This window comes from Chiloscyllium punctatum, chromosome 5 (genome assembly GCF_047496795.1).
Source record: "Chiloscyllium punctatum isolate Juve2018m chromosome 5, sChiPun1.3, whole genome shotgun sequence".
Taxonomy (NCBI): Eukaryota; Metazoa; Chordata; class Chondrichthyes; order Orectolobiformes; family Hemiscylliidae; genus Chiloscyllium; species Chiloscyllium punctatum.
In genome coordinates this window covers 676441-700744 of record NC_092743.1, presented here as the reverse complement: position 1 = coordinate 700744, position 24304 = coordinate 676441, and the positions used below count along the sequence as shown (strand labels likewise).

General features: G+C 55.9%; 1 protein-coding gene across 1 annotated transcript; it reads right to left on the bottom strand.

Moving 5' to 3' along the window:
- Positions 1-17644: 17644 nt before the first annotated feature.
- aoc1 (amine oxidase copper containing 1) lies at positions 17645-23682 on the bottom strand. Its single transcript, XM_072569535.1, has 2 exons — positions 23544-23682; positions 17645-19230 (listed from the first exon to the last, which is right to left on the bottom strand). The coding sequence occupies exon 2, from the start codon at positions 19220-19222 to the stop codon at positions 17645-17647; it is 1578 nt and encodes a 525-aa protein (XP_072425636.1). The 5' UTR covers positions 19223-19230; positions 23544-23682.
- Positions 23683-24304: the final 622 nt, after the last annotated feature.

The following is a 24304-nucleotide window of genomic DNA, read 5'->3' as shown; positions in this document are numbered from 1 at the left end:
ACTCTGTCCTCTCTCACTCTGTCCTGTCTCACTCTGCCCTCTCTCACTCTGCCCTCTCTCACTCTGTCCTCTCTCACTCTGCCCGCTCTCACTCTGCCCTCTCTCACTCTGCCCTCTCTCGGTCTGTCCTCTCTCACTCTGCCCTCTCTCGCTCTGCCCTCTCTCGCTCTGCCCTCTCTCGGTCTGCGCTCTCTCACTCTGTCCTCTCTCACTCTGTCCTCTCTCACTCTGTCCTCTCTCACTCTGCCCTCTCTCGGTCTGCGCTCTCTCACTCTGTCCTCTCTCACTCTGTCCTCTCTCACTCTGCCCTCTCTCACTCTGCCCTCTCTCGGTCTGCGCTCTCTCGGTCTGCGCTCTCTCACTCTGCCCTCTCTCGGTCTGCGCTCTCTCACTCTGTCCTCTCTCACTCTGTCCTCTCTCACTCTGTCCTCTCTCACTCTGCCCTCTCTCACTCTGCCCTCTCTCGGTCTGCGCTCTCTCGGTCTGCGCTCTCTCACTCTGCCCTCTCTCGGTCTGCCCTCTCTCGGTCTGCCCTCTCTCGGTCTGTCCTCTCTCACTCTGCCCTCTCTCACTCTGCCCTCTCTCACTCTGCCCTCTCTCGCTCTGTCCTCTCTCACTCTGCCCTGTGTCACTCTGCCCTCTCTCACTCTGCCCTCTCTCACTCTTCCCTCTCTCACTCTGCCCTCTCTCACTCTGCCCTCTCTCACTCTGCCCTCTCTCACTCTGTCCTTTCTCACTCTGCCCTCTCTCACTCTGCCCTCTCTCGCTCTGCCCTCTCTCGGTCTGCGCTCTCTCACTCTGTCCTATCTCACTCTGTCCTATCTCACTCTGTCCTGTGTCACTCTGCCCTCTCTCACTCTGCCCTCTCTCACTCTGCCCTCTCTCGCTCTGCCCTCTCTCGCTCTGCCCTCTCTCGGTCTGTGCTCTCTCACTCTGCCCTCTCTCGGTCTGTCCTCCCTCACTCTGTCCTCTCTCACTCTGTCCTCTCTCACTCTGCCCTCTCTCGGTCTGTCCTCTCTCACTCTGTCCTCTCTCACTCTGACCTCTCTCACTCTGTCCTCTCTCACTCTGTCCTCTCTCACTCTGTCCTCTCTCACTCTGTCCTCTCTCACTCTGCCCTCTCTCGGTCTGTCCTCTCTCACTCTGCCCTCGCTCGGTCTGTCCTCTCTCACTCTGCCCTCTCTCGGTCTGTCCTCTCTCACTCTGCCCTCTCTCACTCTGCCCTCTCTCACTCTGTCCTGTGTCACTGTGTCCTCTCTCACTCTGCCCTCTCTCACTCTGTCCTTTCTCACTCTGCCCTCTCTCACTCTGCCCTCTCTCACTCTGCCCTCTCTCGGTCTGTCCTCTCTCACTCTGCCCTCTCTCGCTCTGCCCTCTCTCGCTCTGCCCTCTCTCGGTCTGCGCTCTCTCACTCTGTCCTCTCTCACTCTGTCCTCTCTCACTCTGTCCTCTCTCACTCTGCCCTCTCTCGGTCTGCGCTCTCTCACTCTGTCCTCTCTCACTCTGTCCTCTCTCACTCTGCCCTCTCTCACTCTGCCCTCTCTCGGTCTGCGCTCTCTCGGTCTGCGCTCTCTCACTCTGCCCTCTCTCGGTCTGCGCTCTCTCACTCTGTTTTCTCTCACTCTGTCCTCTCTCACTCTGTCCTCTCTCACTCTGCCCTCTCTCACTCTGCCCTCTCTCGGTCTGCGCTCTCTCGGTCTGCGCTCTCTCACTCTGCCCTCTCTCGGTCTGCCCTCTCTCGGTCTGCCCTCTCTCGGTCTGCCCTCTCTCACTCTGCCCTCTCTCACTCTGCCCTCTCTCACTCTGCCCTCTCTCACTCTGCCCTCTCTCGCTCTGTCCTCTCTCACTCTGCCCTGTGTCACTCTGCCCTCTCTCACTCTGCCCTCTCTCACTCTGCCCTCTCTCACTCTGTCCTTTCTCACTCTGCCCTCTCTCACTCTGCCCTCTCTCGCTCTGCCCTCTCTCGGTCTGCGCTCTCTCACTCTGTCCTATCTCACTCTGTCCTATCTCACTCTGTCCTGTGTCACTCTGCCCTCTCTCACTCTGCCCTCTCTCGCTCTGCCCTCTCTCACTCTGTCCTCTCTCACTCTGTCCTCTCTCACTCTGTCCTCTCTCACTCTGCCCTCTCTCGGTCTGTCCTCTCTCACTCTGTCCTCTCTCACTCTGACCTCTCTCACTCTGTCCTCTCTCACTCTGTCCTCTCTCACTCTGTCCTCTCTCACTCTGTCCTCTCTCACTCTGCCCTCTCTTGGTCTGTCCTCTCTCACTCTGCCCTCTCTCGGTCTGTCCTCTCTCACTCTGTCCTCTCTCACTCTGTCCTCTCTCACTCTGCCCTCTCTCACTCTGTCCTCTCTCACTCTGCCCTGTGTCACTCTGCCCTCTCTCACTCTGTCCTCTCTCACTCTGTCCTGTGTCACTCTGTCCTCGCTCACTCTGTCCTCTCTCACTCTGTCCTCTCTCACTCTGCCCTCTCTCACTCTGCCCTCTCTCACTCTGTCCTGTGTAACTCTGCCCTCTCTCACTCTGCCCTCTCTCGCTCTGCCCTCTCTCGCTCTGTCCTCTCTCACTCTGCCCTCTCTCACTCTGCCCTCTCTCACTCTGTCCTCTCTCACTCTGTCCTCTCTCACTCTGTCCTCTCTCACTCTGCCCTCTCTCGCTCTGTCCTCTCTCACTCTGTCCTCTCTCGCTCTGCCCTCTCTCTCTCTGCCCTCTCTCACTCTGTCCTCTCTCACTCTGTCCTCTCTCGCTCTGCCCTCTCTCACTCTGCCCTCTCTCACTCTGCCCTCTCTCACTCTGTCCTCTCTCGTTCTGCCCTCTCTCACTCTGTCCTCTCTCTCTCTACCCTCTCTCTCTCTGCCCTCTCTCACTCTGCCCTCTCTCTCTCTGCCCTCTCTCACTCTGCCCTCTCTCACTCTGCCCTCTCTCACTCTGTCCTGTGTCACTCTGTCCTCTCTCACTCTGTCCTCTCTCGATCTGCCCTCTCTCACTCTGCCCTCTCTCGCTCTGCCCTCTCTCACTCTGCCCTCTCTCACTCTGTCCTGTGTCACTGTGTCCTCTCTCACTCTGTCCTCTCTCACTCTGCCCTCTCTCACTCTGCCCTCTCTCACTCTGCCCTCTCTCACTCTGTCCTCTCTCACTCTGTCCTCTCTCTCTCTGCCCTCTCTCACTCTGCCCTCTCTCACTCTGCCCTCTCTCTCTCTGCCCTCTCTCACTCTGCCCTCTCTCACTCTGCCATCTCTCACTCTGCCCTCTCTCACTCTGTCCTCTCTCACTCTGTCCTCTCTCTCTCTGCCCTCTCTCACTCTGTCCTCTCTCACTCTGCCCTCTCTCTCTCTGCCCTCTCTCACTCTGCCCTCTCTCACTCTGCCCTCTCTCGCTCTGTCCTGTGTCACTCTGCCCTCTCTCACTCTGTCCTCTCTCACTCTGTCCTCTCTCACTCTCTCCTGTGTCACTCTGCCCTCTCTCACTCTGTCCTCTCTCACTCTGTCCTGTGTCACTCTGCCCTCTCTCACTCTGTCCTCTCTCACTCTGTCCTCTCTCACTCTGTCCTGTGTCACTCTGCCCTCTCTCATTCTGTCCTCTCTCACTCTGTCCTGTGTCACTCTGTCCTCTCTCACTCTGTCCTCTCTCACTCTGCCCTGTGTCACTCTGCCCTCTCTCACTCTGTCCTCTCTCACTCTGTCCTCTCTCACTCTGTCCTGTGTCACTCTGCCCTCTCTCACTCTGTCCTCTCTCACTCTGTCCTCTCTCACTCTGCCCTCTCTCACTCTGACCTCTCTCACTCTGTCCTGTGTCACTCTGCCCTCTCTCACTCTGTCCTCTCTCACTCTGTCCTCTCTGACTCTGTCCTCTCTCACTCTGTCCTCTCTCTCTCTGTCCTCTCTCACTCTGCCCTCTCTCACTCTGCCCTCTCTCACTCTGTCCTCTCTCACTCTGTCCTCTCTCACTCTGCCCTCTCTCGGTCTGTCCTCTCTCACTCTGTCCTCTCTCACTCTGTCCTCTCTCACTCTGCCCTCTCTCACTCTGCCCTCTCTCACTCTGCCCTCTCTCACTCTGTCCTCTCTCTCTCTGCCCTCTCTCACTCTGCCCTCTCTCGCTCTGCCCTCTCTCGCTCTGCCCTCTCTCACTCTGCCCGCTCTCACTCTGCCCTCTCTCACTCTGTCCTCTCTCTCTCTGCCCTCTCTCACTCTGTCATCTCTCGCTCTGCCCTCTCTCACTCTGTCCTCTCTCACTCTGCCCTCTCTCACTCTGCCCTCTCTCACTCTGCCCTCTCTCGCTCTGCCCTCTCTCACTCTGTCCTCTCTCACTCTGCCCTCTCTCACTCTGCCCTCTCTCGCTCTGTCCTCTCTCGCTCTGTCCTCTCTCACTCTGTCCTCTCTCACTCTGTCCTGTGTCACTCTGTCCTCTCTCACTCTGTCCTCTCTCACTCTGCCCTGTGTCACTCTGCCCTCTCTCACTCTGTCCTCTCTCACTCTGTCCTGTGTCACTCTGTCCTCTCTCACTCTGTCCTATCTCACTCTGTCCTCTCTCGCTCTGCCCTCTCTCACTCTGTCCTCTCTCACTCTGTCCTCTCTCACTCTGCCCTCTCTCACTCTGCCCTCTCTCACTCTGTCCTCTCTCGCTCTGCCCTCTCTCACTCTGTCCTCTCTCACTCTGTCCTCTCTCACTCTGCCCTCTCTCACTCTGTCCTCTCTCACTCTGTCCTCTCTCACTCTGTCCTCTCTCACTCTGTCCTCTCTCGCTCTGCCCTCTCTCACTCTGCCCTCTCTCACTCTGCCCTCTCTCACTCTGTCCTCTCTCGCTCTGCCCTCTCTCGCTCTGCCCTCTCTCGCTCTGCCCTCTCTCGCTCTGCCTTCTCTCGCTCTGTCCTCTCTCACTCTGCCCTCTCTCACTCTGTCCTCTCTCGCTCTGTCCTGTGTCACTCTGCCCTCTCTCACTCTGTCCTGTGTCACTCTGCCCTCTCTCTCTCTGCCCTCTCTCTCTCTGCCCTCTCTCACTCTGCCCTCTCTCACTCTGCCCTCTCTCACTCTGTCCACTCTCTCTCTGCCCTCTCTCACTCTGCCCTCTCTCACTCTGTCCTGTGTCACTCTGCCCTCTCTCACTCTGTCCTCTCTCACTCTGTCCTGTGTCACTCTGCCCTCTCTCACTCTGCCCTCTCTCACTCTGTCCACTCTCACTCTGCCCTCTCTCACTCTGTCCTCTCTCACTCTGTCCTGTGTCACTCTGCCCTCTCTCACTCTGCCCTCTCTCACTCTGTCCTCTCTCTCTCTGCCCTCTCTCACTCTGCCCTTTCTCACTCTGTCCTCTCTCACTCTGTCCTCTCTCACTCTGCCCTCTCTCACTCTGCCCTCTCTCACTCTGTCCTCTCTCGCTCTGCCCTCTCTCACTCTGTCCTCTCTCGCTCTGTCCTGTGTCACTCTGCCCTCTCTCACTCTGTCCTGTGTCACTCTGTCCTCTCTCACTCTGCCCTCTCTCACTCTGTCCTGTGTCACTCTGCCCTCTCTCACTCTGTCCTCTCTCACTCTGTCCTGTGTCACTCTGTCCTCTCTCACTCTGCCCTCTCTCACTCTGTCCTGTGTCACTCTGTCCTCTCTCACTCTGTCCTCTCTCACTCTGCCCTCCCTCACTCTGTCCTCTCTCACTCTGTCCTCTCTCACTCTGCCCTCTCTCACTCTGTCCTCTCTCACTCTGCCCTCTCTCACTCTGTCCTCTCTCACTTTGTCCTCTCTCACTCTGCCCTCTCTCTCTCTGCCCTCTCTCACTCTGCCCTCTCTCACTCTGCCCTCTCTCACTCTGTCCTCTCTCTCTCTGCCCTCTCTCACTCTGTCCTCTCTCACTCTGTCCTCTCTCACTCTGTCCTCTCTCACTCTGCCCTCTCTCACTCTGTCCTCTCTCACTCTGTCCTGTGTCACTCTGCCCTCTCTCTCTCTGCCCTCTCTCACTCTGCCCTCTCTCACTCTGTCCTCTCTCACTCTGCCCTCTCTCACTCTGCCCTCTCTCACTCTGTCCTCTCTCACTCTGTCCTGTGTCACTCTGCCCTCTCTCACTCTGTCCTGTATCACTCTGTCCTCTCTCACTCTGCCCTCTCTCACTCTGTCCTGTGTCACTCTGCCCTCTCTCGCTCTGCCCTCTCTCACTCTGTCCTCTCTCACTCTGTCCTGTGTCACTCTGTCCTCTCTCACTCTGTCCTCTCTCACTCTGTCCTCTCTCGCTCTGCCCTCTCTCACTCTGTCCTCTCTCACTCTGTCCTCTCTCACTCTGCCCTCTCTCACTCTGCCCTCTCTCACTCTGTCCTCTCTCACTCTGTCCTCTCTCACTCTGCCCTCTCTCTCTCTGCCCTCTCTCACTCTGCCCTCTCTCACTCTGCCCTCTCTCACTCTGTCCTCTCTCTCTCTGCCCTCTCTCACTCTGTCCTGTGTCACTCTGCCCTCTCTCTCTCTGCCCTCTCGCACTCTGCCCTCTCGCACTCTGCCCTCTCTCACTCTGCCCTCTCTCACTCTGTCATCTCTCACTCTGCCCTCTCTCACTCTGTCCTCTCTCACTCTGCCCTCTCTCACTCTGCCCTCTCTCACTCTGTCCTCTCTCACTCTGACCTCTCTCACTCTGTCCTCTCTCACTCTGCCCTCTCTCACTCTGCCCTCTCTCTCTCCGAACTCTCTCGCTCCGCCCTCTCTCGCTCTGCCCTCTCTCACTCTGCCCTCTCTCTCTCTGCCCTCTCTCACTCTGCCCTCTCTTACTCTGCCCTCTCTCACTCTGCCCTCTCTCACTCTGTCCTCTCTCACTCTGTCCTCTCTCTCTCTGCCCTCTCTCGCTCTGCCCTCTCTCGCTCTGCCCTCTCTCACTCTGTCCTCTCTCACTCTGTCCTCTCTCGCTCTGTCCTCTCTCACTCTGCCCTCTCTCACTCTGTCCTCTCTCACTCTGTCCTCTCTCTCTCTGCCCTCTCTCGCTCTGCCCTCTCTCGCTCTGCCCTCTCTCACTCTGTCCTCTCTCGCTCTGCCCTCTCTCACTCTGCCCTCTCTCACTCTGTCCTCTCTCACTCTGTCCTCTCTCGCTCTGCCCTCTCTCACTCTGCCCTCTCTCGCTCTGCCCTCTCTCACTCTGCCCTCTCTCACTCTATCCTCTCTCGCTCTGCCCTCTCTCACTCTGTCCTCTCTCACTCTGCCCTCTCTCACTCTGCCCTCTCTCACTCTGTCCTCTCTCACTCTGTCCTCTCTCACTCTGTCCTCTCTCGCTCTGCCCTCTCTCACTCTGCCCTCTCTCACTCTATCCTCTCTCGCTCTGCCCTCTCTCACTCTGTCCTCTCTCACTCTGCCCTCTCTCACTCTGCCCTCTCTCACTCTGCCCTCTCTCACTCTGTCCTCTCTCGCTCTGTCCTCTCTCGCTCTGTCCTCTCTCACTCTGCCCTCTCTCACTCTGTCCTCTCTCACTCTGTCCTCTCTCACTCTGTCCTCTCTCTCTCTGCCCTCTCTCGCTCTGCCCTCTCTCGCTCTGCCCTCTCTCACTCTGTCCTCTCTCGCTCTGCCCTCTCTCACTCTGCCCTCTCTCACTCTGTCCTCTCTCACTCTGTCCTCTCTCGCTCTGCCCTCTCTCACTCTGCCCTCTCTCGCTCTGCCCTCTCTCACTCTGCCCTCTCTCACTCTGCCCTCTCTCACTCTGCCCTCTCTCACTCTGTCCTCTCTCACTCTGCCCTCTCTCGCTCTATCCTCTCTCGCTCTGCCCTCTCTCACTCTGCCCTCTCTCACTCTGTCCTCTCTCACTCTGTCCTCTCTCACTCTGTCCTCTCTCGCTCTGCCCTCTCTCACTCTGTCCTCTCTCACTCTGTCCTCTCTCACTCTGTCCTCTCTCGCTCTGTCCTCTCTCGCTCTGTCCTCTCTCACTCTGCCCTCTCTCACTCTGTCCTCTCTCACTCTGTCCTCTCTCACTCTGCCCTCTCTCACTCTGCCCTCTCTCACTCTGCCCTCTCTCACTCTGCCCTCTCTCACTCTGTCCTCTCTCACTCTGTCCTCTCTCACTCTGTCCTCTCTCGCTCTGTCCTCTCTCACTCTGTCCTCTCTCACTCTGCCCTCTCTCACTCTGTCCTGTGTCACTGTGTCCTCTCTCACTCTGTCCTCTCTCACTCTGCCCTCTCTCACTCTGCCCTCTCTCACTCTGTCCTCTTTCACTCTGTCCTGTGTCACTCTGCCCTCTCTCTCTCTGTCCTCTCTCACTCTGCCCTCTCTCTCTCTGCCCTCTCTCGCTCTGCCCTCTCTCACTCTGCCCTCTCTCGCTCTGCCCTCTCTCACTCTGCCCTCTCTCACTCTGTCCTGTGTCACTCTGCCCTCTCTCGCTCTGCCCTCTCTCACTCTGCCCTCTCTCGCTCTGCCCTCTCTCACTCTGCCCTCTCTCACTCTGTCCTGTGTCACTCTGCCCTCTCTCACTCTGCCCTCTCTCACTCTGCCCTCTCTCACTCTGCCCTCTCTCACTCTGTCCTCTCTCGCTCTGCCCTCTCTCGCTCTGCCCTCTCTCGCTCTGCCCTCTCTCGCTCTGTCCTCTCTCACTCTGTCCTCTCTCACTCTGTCCTGTGTCACTCTGCCCTCTCTCACTCTGTCCTCTCTCACTCTGTCCTCTCTCACTCTGTCCTCTCTCACTCTGCCCTCTCTCACTCTGCCCTCTCTCACTCTGTCCTGTGTCACTCTGCCCTCTCTCACTCTGCCCTCTCTCACTCTGTCCTCTCTCACTCTGCCCTCTCTCACTCTGCCCTCTCTCACTCTGCCCTCTCTCACTCTGTCCTCTCTCGCTCTGCCCTCTCTCGCTCTGCCCTCTCTCACTCTGCCCGCTCTCACTCTGCCCTCTCTCACTCTGTCCTCTCTCTCTCTGCCCTCTCTCACTCTGTCATCTCTCGCTCTGCCCTCTCTCACTCTGTCCTCTCTCACTCTGCCCTCTCTCACTCTGCCCTCTCTCGCTCTGTCCTCTCTCGCTCTGTCCTCTCTCACTCTGCTCTCTCTCACTCTGCCCTCTCTCACTCTGTCCTCTCTCGCTCTGCCCTCTCTCACTCTGTCCTCTCTCACTCTGTCCTCTCTCACTCTGTCCTCTCTCACTCTGCCCTCTCTCACTCTGCCCTCTCTCACTCTGTCCTCTCTCACTCTGCCCTCTCTCACTCTGCCCTCTCTCACTCTGTCCTCTCTCACTCTGTCCTGTGTCACTCTGCCCTCTCTCACTCTGTCCTGTATCACTCTGTCCTCTCTCACTCTGCCCTCTCTCACTCTGTCCTGTGTCACTCTGCCCTCTCTCGCTCTGCCCTCTCTCACTCTGTCCTCTCTCACTCTGTCCTGTGTCACTCTGTCCTCTCTCACTCTGTCCTCTCTCACTCTGTCCTCTCTCGCTCTGCCCTCTCTCACTCTGTCCTCTCTCACTCTGTCCTCTCTCACTCTGCCCTCTCTCACTCTGCCCTCTCTCACTCTGTCCTCTCTCACTCTGTCCTCTCTCACTCTGCCCTCTCTCTCTCTGCCCTCTCTCACTCTGCCCTCTCTCACTCTGCCCTCTCTCACTCTGTCCTCTCTCTCTCTGCCCTCTCTCACTCTGTCCTCTCTCACTCTGTCCTCTCTCACTCTGCCCTCTCTCACTCTGTCCTCTCTCACTCTGTCCTGTGTCACTCTGCCCTCTCTCTCTCTGCCCTCTCGCACTCTGCCCTCTCGCACTCTGCCCTCTCTCACTCTGTCATCTCTCACTCTGCCCTCTCTCACTCTGTCCTCTCTCACTCTGCCCTCTCTCACTCTGCCCTCTCTCACTCTGTCCTCTCTCACTCTGTCCTCTCTCACTCTGACCTCTCTCACTCTGTCCTCTCTCACTCTGCCCTCTCTCACTCTGCCCTCTCTCTCTCCGAACTCTCTCGCTCCGCCCTCTCTCGCTCTGCCCTCTCTCACTCTGCCCTCTCTCTCTCTGCCCTCTCTCACTCTGCCCTCTCTTACTCTGCCCTCTCTCACTCTGCCCTCTCTCACTCTGTCCTCTCTCACTCTGTCCTCTCTCTCTCTGCCCTCTCTCGCTCTGCCCTCTCTCGCTCTGCCCTCTCTCGCTCTGCCCTCTCTCACTCTGTCCTCTCTCGCTCTGCCCTCTCTCACTCTGCCCTCTCTCACTCTGTCCTCTCTCACTCTGTCCTCTCTCGCTCTGCCCTCTCTCACTCTGCCCTCTCTCGCTCTGCCCTCTCTCACTCTGCCCTCTCTCACTCTGTCCTCTCTCACTCTGCCCTCTCTCACTCAGTCCTCTCTCACTCTGCCCTCTCTCGCTCTATCCTCTCTCGCTCTGCCCTCTCTCACTCTGTCCTCTCTCACTCTGCCCTCTCTCACTCTGCCCTCTCTCACTCTGTCCTCTCTCACTCTGTCCTCTCTCACTCTGTCCTCTCTCGCTCTGTCCTCTCTCACTCTGCCCTCTCTCACTCTGTCCTCTCTCACTCTGTCCTCTCTCACTCTGCCCTCTCTCACTCTGTCCTGTGTCACTGTGTCCTCTCTCACTCTGTCCTCTCTCACTCTGCCCTCTCTCACTCTGCCCTCTCTCACTCTGCCCTCTCTCACTCTGTCCTCTTTCACTCTGTCCTGTGTCACTCTGCCCTCTCTCTCTCTGTCCTCTCTCACTCTGCCCTCTCTCTCTCTGCCCTCTCTCGCTCTGCCCTCTCTCACTCTGCCCTCTCTCACTCTGCCCTCTCTCACTCAGTCCTCTCTCACTCTGCCCTCTCTCGCTCTATCCTCTCTCGCTCTGCCCTCTCTCACTCTGTCCTCTCTCACTCTGCCCTCTCTCACTCTGCCCTCTCTCACTCTGTCCTCTCTCACTCTGTCCTCTCTCACTCTGTCCTCTCTCGCTCTGTCCTCTCTCACTCTGCCCTCTCTCACTCTGTCCTCTCTCACTCTGTCCTCTCTCACTCTGCCCTCTCTCACTCTGTCCTGTGTCACTGTGTCCTCTCTCACTCTGTCCTCTCTCACTCTGCCCTCTCTCACTCTGCCCTCTCTCACTCTGCCCTCTCTCACTCTGTCCTCTTTCACTCTGTCCTGTGTCACTCTGCCCTCTCTCTCTCTGTCCTCTCTCACTCTGCCCTCTCTCTCTCTGCCCTCTCTCGCTCTGCCCTCTCTCACTCTGCCCTCTCTCGCTCTGCCCTCTCTCACTCTGCCCTCTCTCACTCTGCCCTCTCTCACTCTGTCCTGTGTCACTCTGCCCTCTCTCGCTCTGCCCTCTCTCACTCTGCCCTCTCTCGCTCTGCCCTCTCTCACTCTGCCCTCTCTCACTCTGTCCTGTGTCACTCTGCCCTCTCTCACTCTGCCCTCTCTCACTCTGCCCTCTCTCACTCTGCCCTCTCTCGCTCTGCCCTCTCTCGCTCTGCCCTCTCTCGCTCTGTCCTCTCTCACTCTGTCCTCTCTCACTCTGTCCTGTGTCACTCTGCCCTCTCTCACTCTGTCCTCTCTCACTCTGTCCTCTCTCACTCTGTCCTCTCTCACTCTGCCCTCTCTCACTCTGCCCTCTCTCACTCTGTCCTGTGTCACTCTGCCCTCTCTCACTCTGCCCTCTCTCACTCTGTCCTCTCTCACTCTGCCCTCTCTCACTCTGCCCTCTCTCACTCTGCCCTTCTCACTCTGTCCTCTCTCGCTCTGCCCTCTCTCGCTCTGCCCTCTCTCACTCTGCCCGCTCTCACTCTGCCCTCTCACACTCTGTCCTCTCTCTCTCTGCCCTCTCTCACTCTGTCATCTCTCGCTCTGCCCTCTCTCACTCTGTCCTCTCTCACTCTGCCCTCTCTCACTCTGCCCTCTCTCGCTCTGTCCTCTCTCGCTCTGTCCTCTCTCACTCTGCTCTCTCTCACTCTGCCCTCTCTCACTCTGTCCTCTCTCGCTCTGCCCTCTCTCACTCTGTCCTCTCTCACTCTGTCCTCTCTCACTCTGTCCTCTCTCACTCTGCCCTCTCTCACTCTGCCCTCTCTCACTCTGCCCTCTCTCACTCTGCCCTCTCTCACTCTGTCCTTTCTCGCTCTGTCCTCTCTCTCTCTGTCCTCTCTCGCTCTGCCCTCTCTCACTCTGTCCTCTCTCACTCTGCCCTCTCTCACTCTGCCCTCTCTCACTCTGCCCTCTCTCACTCTGTCCTTTCTCGCTCTGTCCTGTGTCACTCTGTCCTCTCTCACTCTGCCCTCTCTCACTCTGCCCTCTCTCTCTCTGCCCTCTCTCTCTCTGTCCTCTCTCGCTCTGCCCTCTCTCACTCTGTCCTCTCTCACTCTGTCCTCTCTCACTCTGCCCTCTCTCACTCTGCCCTCTCTCACTCTGCCCTCTCTCGCTCTGCCCTCTCTCACTCTGTCCTCTCTCACTCTGCCCTCTCTCACTCTGTCCTCTCTCACTCTGCCCTCTCTCGCTCTATCCTCTCTCGCTCTGCCCTCTCTCACTCTGTCCTCTCTCACTCTGCCCTCTCTCACTCTGCCCTCTCTCACTCTGTCCTCTCTCACTCTGTCCTCTCTCACTCTGTCCTCTCTCGCTCTGTCCTCTCTCACTCTGCCCTCTCTCACTCTGTCCTCTCTCACTCTGTCCTCTCTCACTCTGCCCTCTCTCACTCTGTCCTGTGTCACTGTGTCCTCTCTCACTCTGTCCTCTCTCACTCTGCCCTCTCTCACTCTGCCCTCTCTCACTCTGCCCTCTCTCACTCTGTCCTCTTTCACTCTGTCCTGTGTCACTCTGCCCTCTCTCTCTCTGTCCTCTCTCACTCTGCCCTCTCTCTCTCTGCCCTCTCTCGCTCTGCCCTCTCTCGCTCTGCCCTCTCTCGCTCTGCCCTCTCTCACTCTGCCCTCTCTCACTCTGTCCTGTGTCACTCTGCCCTCTCTCGCTCTGCCCTCTCTCACTCTGCCCTCTCTCGCTCTGCCCTCTCTCACTCTGCCCTCTCTCACTCTGTCCTGTGTCACTCTGCCCTCTCTCACTCTGCCCTCTCTCACTCTGCCCTCTCTCACTCTGCCCTCTCTCACTCTGTCCTCTCTCGCTCTGCCCTCTCTCGCTCTGCCCTCTCTCGGTCTGCCCTCTCTCGCTCTGTCCTCTCTCACTCTGTCCTCTCTCACTCTGTCCTGTGTCACTCTGCCCTCTCTCACTCTGTCCTCTCTCACTCTGTCCTCTCTCACTCTGCCCTCTCTCACTCTGTCCTCTCTCACTCTGCCCTCTCTCACTCTGCCCTCTCTCACTCTGCCCTCTCTCACTCTGTCCTCTCTCACTCTGCCCTCTCTCACTCTGCCCTCTCTCACTCTGCCCTCTCTCACTCTGCCCTCTCTCACTCTGTCCTCTCTCGCTCTGCCCTCTCTCGCTCTGCCCTCTCTCACTCTGCCCGCTCTCACTCTGCCCTCTCTCACTCTGTCCTCTCTCTCTCTGCCCTCTCTCACTCTGTCATCTCTCGCTCTGCCCTCTCTCACTCTGTCCTCTCTCACTCTGCCCTCTCTCACTCTGCCCTCTCTCGCTCTGTCCTCTCTCGCTCTGTCCTCTCTCACTCTGCTCTCTCTCACTCTGCCCTCTCTCACTCTGTCCTCTCTCGCTCTGCCCTCTCTCACTCTGTCCTCTCTCACTCTGTCCTCTCTCACTCTGTCCTCTCTCACTCTGCCCTCTCTCACTCTGCCCTCTCTCACTCTGCCCTCTCTCACTCTGCCCTCTCTCACTCTGTCCTTTCTCGCTCTGTCCTGTGTCACTCTGTCCTCTCTCACTCTGCCCTCTCTCACTCTGCCCTCTCTCTCTCTGCCCTCTCTCTCTCTGTCCTCTCTCGCTCTGCCCTCTCTCACTCTGTCCTCTCTCACTCTGTCCTCTCTCACTCTGCCCTCTCTCACTCTGCCCTCTCTCGCTCTGCCCTCTCTCACTCTGTCCTCTCTCACTCTGTCCTCTCTCACTCTGCCCTCTCTCACTCTGTCCTCTCTCAATCTGTCCTCTCTCACTCTGTCCTCTCTCGCTCTGCCCTCTCTCACTCTGCCCTCTCTCACTCTGCCCTCTCTCACTCTGTCCTCTCTCTCTCTGCCCTCTCTCACTCTGTCCTCTCTCACTCTGCCCTCTCTCACTCTGCCCTCTCTCACTCTGCCCTCTCTCACTCTGTCCTCTCTCACTCTGTCCTCTCTCACTCTGTCCTCTCTCGCTCTGCCCTCTCTCGCTCTGCCCTCTCTCGCTCTGCCCTCTCTCGCTCTGCCTTCTCTCGCTCTGTCCTCTCTCACTCTGTCCTCTCTCGCTCTGTCCTGTGTCACTCTGCCCTCTCTCACTCTGTCCTGTGTCACTCTGCCCTCTCTCTCTCTGTCCTCTCTCACTCTGTCCTCTCTCGCTCTGCCCTCTCTCTCTCTGCCCTCTCTCACTCTGCCCTCTCTCACTCTGCCCTCTCTCACTCTGTCCACTCTCTCTCTGCCCTCTCTCACTCTGCCCTCTCTCACTCTGTCCTGTGTCACTCTGCCCTCTCTCACTCTGTCCTCTCTCACTCTGTCCTGTGTCACTCTGCCCTCTCTCACTCTGCCCTCTCTCACTCTGTCCACTCTCACTCTGCCCTCTCTCACTCTGCCCTCTCTCACTCTGTCCTCTCTCACTCTGTCCTGTGTCACTCTGCCCTCTCTCACTCTGCCCTCTCTCACTCTGTCCTCTCTCTCTCTGCCCTCTCTCACTCTGCCCTTTCTCACTCTGTCCTCTCTCACTCTGTCCTCTCTCACTCTGCCCTCTCTCACTCTGCCCTCTCTCACTCTGTCCTCTCTCGCTCTGCCCTCTCTCACTCTGTCCTCTCTCGCTCTGTCCTGTGTCACTCTGCCCTCTCTCACTCTGTCCTGTGTCACTCTGTCCTCTCTCACTCTGCCCTCTCTCACTCTGTCCTGTGTCACTCTGCCCTCTCTCACTCTGTCCTCTCTCACTCTGCCCTCCCTCACTCTGTCCTCTCTCACTCTGTCCTGTGTCACTCTGTCCTCTCTCACTCTGCCCTCTCTCACTCTGTCCTGTGTCACTCTGCCCTCCCTCACTCTGTCCTCTCTCACTCTGTCCTCTCTCACTCTGCCCTCTCTCACTCTGTCCTCTCTCACTCTGCCCTCTCTCACTTTGTCCTCTCTCACTCTGCCCTCTCTCTCTCTGCCCTCTCTCACTCTGCCCTCTCTCACTCTGTCCTCTCTCACTCTGTCCTCTCTCTCTCTGCCCTCTCTCACTCTGTCCTCTCTCACTCTGTCCTCTCTCACTCTGTCCTCTCTCACTCTGCCCTCTCTCACTCTGTCCTCTCTCACTCTGTCCTGTGTCACTCTGCCCTCTCTCTCTCTGCCCTCTCTCACTCTGCCCTCTCTCACTCTGTCCTCTCTCACTCTGCCCTCTCTCACTCTGCCCTCTCTCACTCTGTCCTCTCTCACTCTGTCCTGTGTCACTCTGCCCTCTCTCACTCTGTCCTGTATCACTCTGTCCTCTCTCACTCTGCCCTCTCTCACTCTGTCCTGTGTCACTCTGCCCTCTCTCGCTCTGCCCTCTCTCACTCTGTCCTCTCTCACTCTGTCCTGTGTCACTCTGTCCTCTCTCACTCTGTCCTCTCTCACTCTGTCCTCTCTCGCTCTGCCCTCTCTCACTCTGTCCTCTCTCACTCTGTCCTCTCTCACTCTGCCCTCTCTCACTCTGCCCTCTCTCACTCTGTCCTCTCTCACTCTGTCCTCTCTCACTCTGCCCTCTCTCTCTCTGCCCTCTCTCACTCTGCCCTCTCTCACTCTGCCCTCTCTCACTCTGTCCTCTCTCTCTCTGCCCTCTCTCACTCTGTCCTCTCTCACTCTGTCCTCTCTCACTCTGCCCTCTCTCACTCTGTCCTCTCTCACTCTGTCCTGTGTCACTCTGCCCTCTCTCTCTCTGCCCTCTCGCACTCTGCCCTCTCGCACTCTGCCCTCTCTCACTCTGCCCTCTCTCACTCTGTCATCTCTCACTCTGCCCTCTCTCACTCTGTCCTCTCTCACTCTGCCCTCTCTCACTCTGCCCTCTCTCACTCTGTCCTCTCTCACTCTGACCTCTCTCACTCTGTCCTCTCTCACTCTGCCCTCTCTCACTCTGCCCTCTCTCTCTCCGCCCTCTCTCGCTCCGCCCTCTCTCGCTCTGCCCTCTCTCACTCTGCCCTCTCTCTCTCTGCCCTCTCTCACTCTGCCCTCTCTTACTCTGCCCTCTCTCACTCTGCCCTCTCTCACTCTGTCCTCTCTCACTCTGTCCTCTCTCTCTCTGCCCTCTCTCGCTCTGCCCTCTCTCGCTCTGCCCTCTCTCACTCTGTCCTCTCTCACTCTGTCCTCTCTCGCTCTGTCCTCTCTCACTCTGCCCTCTCTCACTCTGTCCTCTCTCACTCTGTCCTCTCTCTCTCTGCCCTCTCTCGCTCTGCCCTCTCTCGCTCTGCCCTCTCTCACTCTGTCCTCTCTCGCTCTGCCCTCTCTCACTCTGCCCTCTCTCACTCTGTCCTCTCTCACTCTGTCCTCTCTCGCTCTGCCCTCTCTCACTCTGCCCTCTCTCGCTCTGCCCTCTCTCACTCTGCCCTCTCTCACTCTGCCCTCTCTCACTCTGTCCTCTCTCACTCTGCCCTCTCTCACTCTGTCCTCTCTCACTCTGCCCTCTCTCGCTCTATCCTCTCTCGCTCTGCCCTCTCTCACTCTGTCCTCTCTCACTCTGCCCTCTCTCACTCTGCCCTCTCTCACTCTGTCCTCTCTCACTCTGTCCTCTCTCACTCTGTCCTCTCTCGCTCTGTCCTCTCTCACTCTGCCCTCTCTCACTCTGTCCTATCTCACTCTGTCCTCTCTCACTCTGCCCTCTCTCACTCTGTCCTGTGTCACTGTGTCCTCTCTCACTCTGTCCTCTCTCACTCTGCCCTCTCTCACTCTGCCCTCTCTCACTCTGCCCTCTCTCACTCTGTCCTCTTTCACTCTGTCCTGTGTCACTCTGCCCTCTCTCTCTCTGTCCTCTCTCACTCTGCCCTCTCTCTCTCTGCCCTCTCTCGCTCTGCCCTCTCTCACTCTGCCCTCTCTCGCTCTGCCCTCTCTCACTCTGCCCTCTCTCACTCTGTCCTGTGTCACTCTGCCCTCTCTCGCTCTGCCCTCTCTCACTCTGCCCTCTCTCGCTCTGCCCTCTCTCACTCTGCCCTCTCTCACTCTGTCCTGTGTCACTCTGCCCTCTCTCACTCTGCCCTCTCTCACTCTGCCCTCTCTCACTCTGCCCTCTCTCACTCTGCCCTCTCTCACTCTGTCCTCTCTCGCTCTGCCCTCTCTCGCTCTGCCCTCTCTCGCTCTGCCCTCTCTCGCTCTGTCCTCTCTCACTCTGTCCTCTCTCACTCTGTCCTGTGTCACTCTGCCCTCTCTCACTCTGTCCTCTCTCACTCTGTCCTCTCTCACTCTGTCCTCTCTCACTCTGCCCTCTCTCACTCTGCCCTCTCTCACTCTGTCCTGTGTCACTCTGCCCTCTCTCACTCTGCCCTCTCTCACTCTGTCCTCTCTCACTCTGCCCTCTCTCACTCTGCCCTCTCTCACTCTGCCCTCTCTCACTCTGTCCTCTCTCGCTCTGCCCTCTCTCGCTCTGTCCTCTCTCGCTCTGTCCTCTCTCGCTCTGTCCTCTCTCACTCTGTCCTCTCTCACTCTGCCCTCTCTCACTCTGCCCTCTCTCACTCTGCCCTCACTCCGTCTGTCCTGTGTCATTGAGTTGTCCCTTGTAGATCACCATGTGTAAAACCTACCTGCCACATCCAGATCCACCTTATAATGGATGAGGTGTGTGTGGAGATTACCCAAGACGTAGCCATGGACTTTAGTCCCATAGTTTACCCCATCAGGTGTGAAGAAGGTGGAGTGGATATAACCAGTGGTGTGAACTTTGACCTCGATCACCCCGTTCTGGTAGAAGATGAAGTCCCAGAGATAATCATAATTATAGACCGTGGAGGTGGATCTGATCACCAGAACATGGCCCTCGAGACCCCCGTAGAAATTGAAGCTTCCTTTGAAATTATTGTCGAAATGTCTCCTCAATGGTACGCCGGTAGGATATTCAAATATACACAACGCGTTCTTGTAGCGGATTGGCTGATCTGTGTCCACAAAGTGGTGAACATCTCTGTAGGTGGCAATCTCTGGACAGTCAATTCCTTTTGCCAGCTCATAGTTCATGCTTCCCATACCCCAGGCAGTGTCAATGTACTTGGTCTGCATCCCCGCTGGACTCTGGCCCGAGTAAAATGCAATGGCTTCCTGGACACTGATCTCATAGGCGATCGGTTCGTCATTAAACTGAACATTGAAAAGCTGGAGGCCAGTGGTGACCTGGCTCCTGAATGCAAAACTCCAGCCAGAATAGTGGACTGCGTTCCCTTGCACCGTGTACCTCTGCCCTTGGGGCTGGTACAGCTTGGGCCCAGGAATCTCAGTGCGGCTCTGGAAGTGCTCTCTGGGGGTGTAGCTGGAATAAAGGCCCTGGCTCTGATATTCCGGCAGTGGGGAAATGTTCACCTTGCCCAGGTTATAACTCCAGACCAGCTGGTCCACACTGTCAAAGTACTCCCCATGAAACCAAACCTTCTCCACCAGCCAATCCTGGGGATTCAGAGACTCATGGTTCAACAGAATCTCAAAGCCGATTGGGTGAATGAAAAAGCCTTCCACGTCTCGCTGCAGAATGAACCACGTCTTCCTGTCTCCTGACCTCTGACCCCTGGGAGCAGCATCGGTGAAGGTCAGGCAGTGGTCACTGCAGTTAGTCCACCAGAATCCATTGGATTCCTTCAGGAGGAGGGTTGCAGGTTTGGTTACCTCCACCAATTTCTCAAGAAGGAGGGTATACTCCAGTGTTGTTATTGGGCGTGAAGCATACTTTATTGGCCGGTTCCCCCCCAGCGGCACAGTGTGGTAATAGGTGGGTCTTGGTAATGGGCCGACGGTGAACTCAGTCACATTGGGCGCTGGCTCAGCACCAAAAAAGATGACCACCTTGGCATTCCGCTTGGGGACACAGCCAGTTCCCCTCAGGAAACTGAGAACGTGGTGCTTCTTGGGCATCTGCAGTTGAATGAGGAAGATATAATTTTTCTTGAGTGTCTGACTTTTTGCAGTTGAAAGGTTGAGGTGTTTCTGGGACAGCAGGAAGGTTCTAACTGCCCTCATCTCGGTGGGATGGAGCTGAGCAAAGACTGACGCTGTATTTTGGCACTTGTCTGTGGTCTGAGGATATTGGAAACTAACATCACTCCAAATCAATAGTGTCCAGAAACAGGCCAGTTGGAGTCTCAGTATACCCCTCATACCAACACCTACAACAGACACAAAACACAGATGAAAAGTTCTATTGAAACAAAAAGAGAAACATCAAAACTCAAAATTCAGGGCAACTCAGACAAAGAAACATTGAGAGCTGGCTTGTTTTCCAAGCAGCAGGAAGTCCATCACACCTTCCTTCCCAGGAAGCACAAAGAGTGTCTCTCTCGGAGATTAGTCTGCTCCCTGGATTTGCTCAAGGTCTCAGAGGATGGATGGAGGGTGGTGCTGGAGGCAGGTCGTGTGACTGGAGGCCAGTGTCCAGGGACGAACCAGAGGGATCTGTGCGGGGACCCTCACTGTTCGTCGTTTAGAGAAACAATGTTGATGGGAATGTGGGAGGAGTGAGGAATGTGATTGTGGATAACACAAGGTTTGGCCAAGAAAGAAATCTCAGATTCGAGGAGGATATTAACAGATTGCTCAGATGGGCAGATCACTGACAGATGGAACTGAACCCGGATAAATGTGAGGGGATGCAGTCTGGGAGAAGGAACAAGACAAGGGAGCACTCAATGAATGGCAGGACACTAGGAAGCTCACTGGAACAGACGGATCTTGGGAAGTTTGTCCACAGATCCCTGAAGGTGGCAGGACAGAGTAATGAAGGTGGTTAAGATGGCGTACAGGACACTTGTCTTTAACAAAGAGCAGGGAGGTTATGTTGAAGCTGTACAGGACTTTGTTGAGGCTATAGCTGGAGTACTGTGTGCAGCTCTGGTTACCACACTATAGGAAGGATGTGATTGCATTGGAGGGAGTGCAGAGGAGATTCACCAGGATGTTGCTCAGGTTGGAGCATCTCAGTGATGGAGAGAGGCTGGATTTGCAGAGAGGGCTGAGGGGGGAGGTGTATAAGATGATGAGGGTGGATAGAAAGCAGAGTCAAAGGATCAATAACAAAGGGAGGGGGGGGGGGAGTATAACCTTAAAGTGAAAGCCAGGGGGTTCAGAGGGAAGTTGAGGAAAAGGATTTTCACCCAGAGGGTAGGGGGATCTGAGATGTACTATGTGGGAGGGGGCTGCAGTAGGAAACCTCACATCCTTGAACAAGTATTTGGATGAGACAGGTCCTGGTCAGTTCATTGCTGTGTGCGTAACAGAGAGAGACAGGTTTTGTTCAGATCAATAAGTTTATGTTTAGGGATGGTTGAGGTCAGAGATTGAGGGGAGATTAGCCCCCGCACAAAGTCAATTCCACGAAAGCAGGTTGGGAAATAAGTGCAGCTAACATCTGGGAAGGCAGTAATCAATCAATTGTCACAAAGCTCGAAGTTCAGGGCACAGTTTATAATTCACATAAATATTTTGGACAAAAAACTTGAGTTCAGATTTGTCAAGATATTCCACAACCCTGAAATGTAGGGTAGGACTGGGTCGCTCACCCTTTGTGACTGTTCACCATGTGATAAGGTGCCTGTCTGTCATTAGTCCAGACGCTACCTCCCTGTGTGATATCGACCATCAAGAGCAGAGCCCAGTACGTGGTGTTCCCCCCGCTGCGGTCTCCCTGTCTCTAGTACAAAGGCAAGCCTCATCTCTGTACACTCCGTGAGGATTGATTGGCTGCCTGTGCTGTGGATATGACCCTGGAACTCATGGACAGATTCACTATCCCACCAGAATGACTCAGTGTCCAAGGGGAAGGAGACCCACACAAAAACATTAACTGAAGGTAGATTCAATCCTGACAAACAGGGTCCTGATGATATAACAGCGAGAGGTTAGTGACCTTATGTCAGAGACAGGTATTTGTGAACACTCAGCGTGAACTTCAGAGTGAGTTCATGTTTATTTATTCACACATTGAACACTCCCTGACACACCAGCTCCCTCCGAGAAACAGCCCATCACCTGCTGGGAGGTACTCTCCATCCCAACTCGTTAATTAACCCCTTCAGGTTTCAATACCTGATACAACAACCGGGTATTTAATGTTTCAAAAAGATCACCCCCCCACCCCCCCCACCCCCCCCATCCCCCCCCATCCCCCCACGCCCCAACACACTGTCAACACCAATGAGAATTGGATCAACCTGACCCATGACAACCCAGCAATCAGACACGTGCTCCTTTCCTGAACTGTTTGATATCAGCGTATCCCTTTCTTCAGTCGGTAAAAACTGGACACAGTCGGTCATTCTGTTCCTTCACGTGACATGGGCATTAGTGTCGGAGCCAATATGGACTGCCCATCCCTCATTGCCCAGAGGACTGATCCATCCCATACATTGGTGGTACGATGGCTCTGTGGTTAGCACTGCTGCCTCACAGTGCCGGGACCTGGGTTCGATTCCAGCCTCAGGCAACTGTCTGCATGGAGATTGCACGTTCTCCTCTTGTTTACTATGGTCTGTCTTTGCAGTTGGCAAACAATGCCTTTCACTGTACTTAGGTACATGTGATCACAAGAAGTCAAATCAAGTCTGCGTGGGTTTCCTCCCAGTGTCCAAAAATGTGAGGGTTAGGGTGGATTGGTGATGGGAAATGAAGAGTTACTGGGAGAGGGTAGGGGATGCAACAGGGTGAAATGCTCCTTAGAGGGCTGGTGTGGACTCGATGGGCCGACTGGCCTGCTTCCACATTGTAGGGATTTGGAGTCGTGTGTAGAAAAGGCTGGAGAAGGACAGGGGATCTCACTGGCAGCACAATCCCATTTTGGACATTCCATCCACTCGGAGGCAGAGGGCCCTATCCATCTGCTTCTAGAAACACCTCATGCAGCTGCAAGATCCCTCGAGATTCACTGTGCTGCACCTTCACCACTTGGGCACTGGGAACTGCTTCCCTCACAGTTCACAGCATCACAGCTCAGTCACCAATACAACATTGAATCACTGCATTAACCTCGATCCTTCTGAATCATCTGGATACAACACAGCAGGTTAAAAATGATCACCACCTTCAGGTTGAGCCAACTTCCTCACCATCCAGAGAAAGAGGATAGACAGTGAAAGGACCAAACTGTGGGTGATCAAATCTATATCCCAGATGGAGTCAGTGTGAGTGTGGGACTGTCCCACAGTGAGGGTCAGTGTGTGTGGGACTGTACCCCAGTGAGAGTCAGTGTGTGTGGGACTGTACCCCAGTGAGAGTCAGTGTGTGTGGGACTGTACCCCAGTGAGAGTCAGTGTGTGTGTTGGACTGTACCCCAGTGAGGGTCAGTGTGTGTGGGACTGTCCCCCAGTGAGGGTCTGTGTGTGTGGGACTGTCCCCCAGTGAGAGTCAGTGTGTGTGGGACTGTCCCCCAGTGAGAGTCAGTGTGTGTGGGACTGTACCCCAGTGAGAGTCAGTGTGTGTGGGACTGTACCCCAGTGAGAGTCAGTGTGTGTGGGACTGTCCCCCAGAGAGAGTCAGTGTGTGTGGGACTGTCCCCCAGTGAGAGTCAGTGTGTGTGTGGGACTATACCCCAGTGAGAGTCAGTGTGTGTGGGACTGTCCCCCAGTGAGGGTCTGTGTGTGTGGGACTGTCCCCCAGTGAGAGTCAGTGTGTGTGGGACTGTCCCCCAGTGAGAGTCAGTGTGTGTGGGACTGTCCCCCAGTGAGAGTCAGTGTGTGTGGGACTGTACCCCAGTGAGAGTCAGTGTGTGTGGGACTGTCCCCCAGTGAGAGTCAGTGTGTGTGGGACTGTCCCCCAGTGAGAGTCAGTGTGTGTGGGACTGTCCCCCAGTGAGAGTCAGTGTGTGTGGGACTGTCCCCCAGTGAGAGTCAGTGTGTGTGGGACTGTCCCCCAGTGAGGGTCTGTGTGTGGGACTGTCCCCCAGTGAGAGTCAGTGTGTGTGGGACTGTCCCCCAGTGAGAGTCAGTGTGTGTGGGACTGTACCCCAGTGAGGGTCAGTGTGTGTGGGACTGTCCCCCAGTGAGGGTCAGTGTGTGTGTGGGACTGTCCCCCAGTGAGGGTCAGTGTGTGGGGGACTGTACCCCAGTGAGAGTCAGTGTGTGTGGGACTGTCCCCCAGTGAGAGTCAGTGTGTGTGAGACTGTACCCCAGTGAGAGTCAGTGTGTGTGTGGGACTGTACCCCAGTGAGGGTCAGTGTGTGTGGGACTGTCCCCCAGTGAGAGTCAGTGTGTGTGGGACTGTCCCCCAGTGAGGGTCTGTGTGTGTGGGACTGTCCCCCAGTGAGAGTCAGTGTGTGTGGGACTGTCCCCCAGTGAGAGTCAGTGTGTGTGGGACTGTACCCCAGTGAGGGTCAGTGTGTGTGGGACTGTCCCCCAGTGAGAGTCAGTGTGTGTGTGTGACTGTTCCCCAGTGAGGGTCTGTGTTTTGGTAGATTGTAGAAAGACTTGTCAAAGTTCTGTTGAAATCCTACCTGAAACTTCTGTGTTCTCAGCGTTCTGGGTTTCGAAAGTCCGATGTTCCGGTGTTTCCAGATGTATCCTTGCGTCGGTTGGGTTCTGTAGCCTCCTGTGTGAGCTGTTTGAACAAGACCTGAGTGATCTTGAACTGAATATTGTTTGATATCGTGGTGCAGTTGCTGATTACCGATAGCTCAGGGTCACACATCCTGAATTGGAGTTTGCCCTGTTTGCTCTCAATCAATGTTTTGTGATCACAAACAGATTGGAGAACAAGTCGTTAACCAGTCCAATCCAGTCTGTGAACAAAGCCTGACTCCTCAATCTCCGAACTCCTTGGCAAACCCTCACCTTTTCAACTTCATCTGACCCAGGGCTCAGGGATGGGCAGGACAGGCAGCTTAATGTTCCAGGAAGGATAGAAAGGGAGTCAAGCAATGAGGGGAAGTGGCATTTTTGATAAGGGATAGCATTACAGCTGTGCTGAGGGAGGATATTCCCGGAAATACATCCAGGGAAGTTATTTGGGTGGAACTGAGAAATAAGAAAGGGATGATCACCTTATTGGGATTGTATTATAGACCCCCTAATAGTCAGAGGGAAATTGAGAAACTGGTGAGGTACTGGAAGACTGGAGGTTGGCAAACGTGGTGCCACTGTTTAAGAAGGGTGGTAAAGACAAGCCAGGGAACTATAGACCAGTGAGTCTGACCTCAGTGGTGGGCAAGTTGTTGGAGGGAATCCTGAGGGACAGGATGTACATGTATTTGGAAAG

Excerpts from the sequence above, each read along its gene's own strand:
- aoc1 (XM_072569535.1), bottom strand. The coding sequence starts at position 19,222 with ATGAGGGGTATACTGAGACTCCAACTGGCCTGTTTCTGGACACTATTG.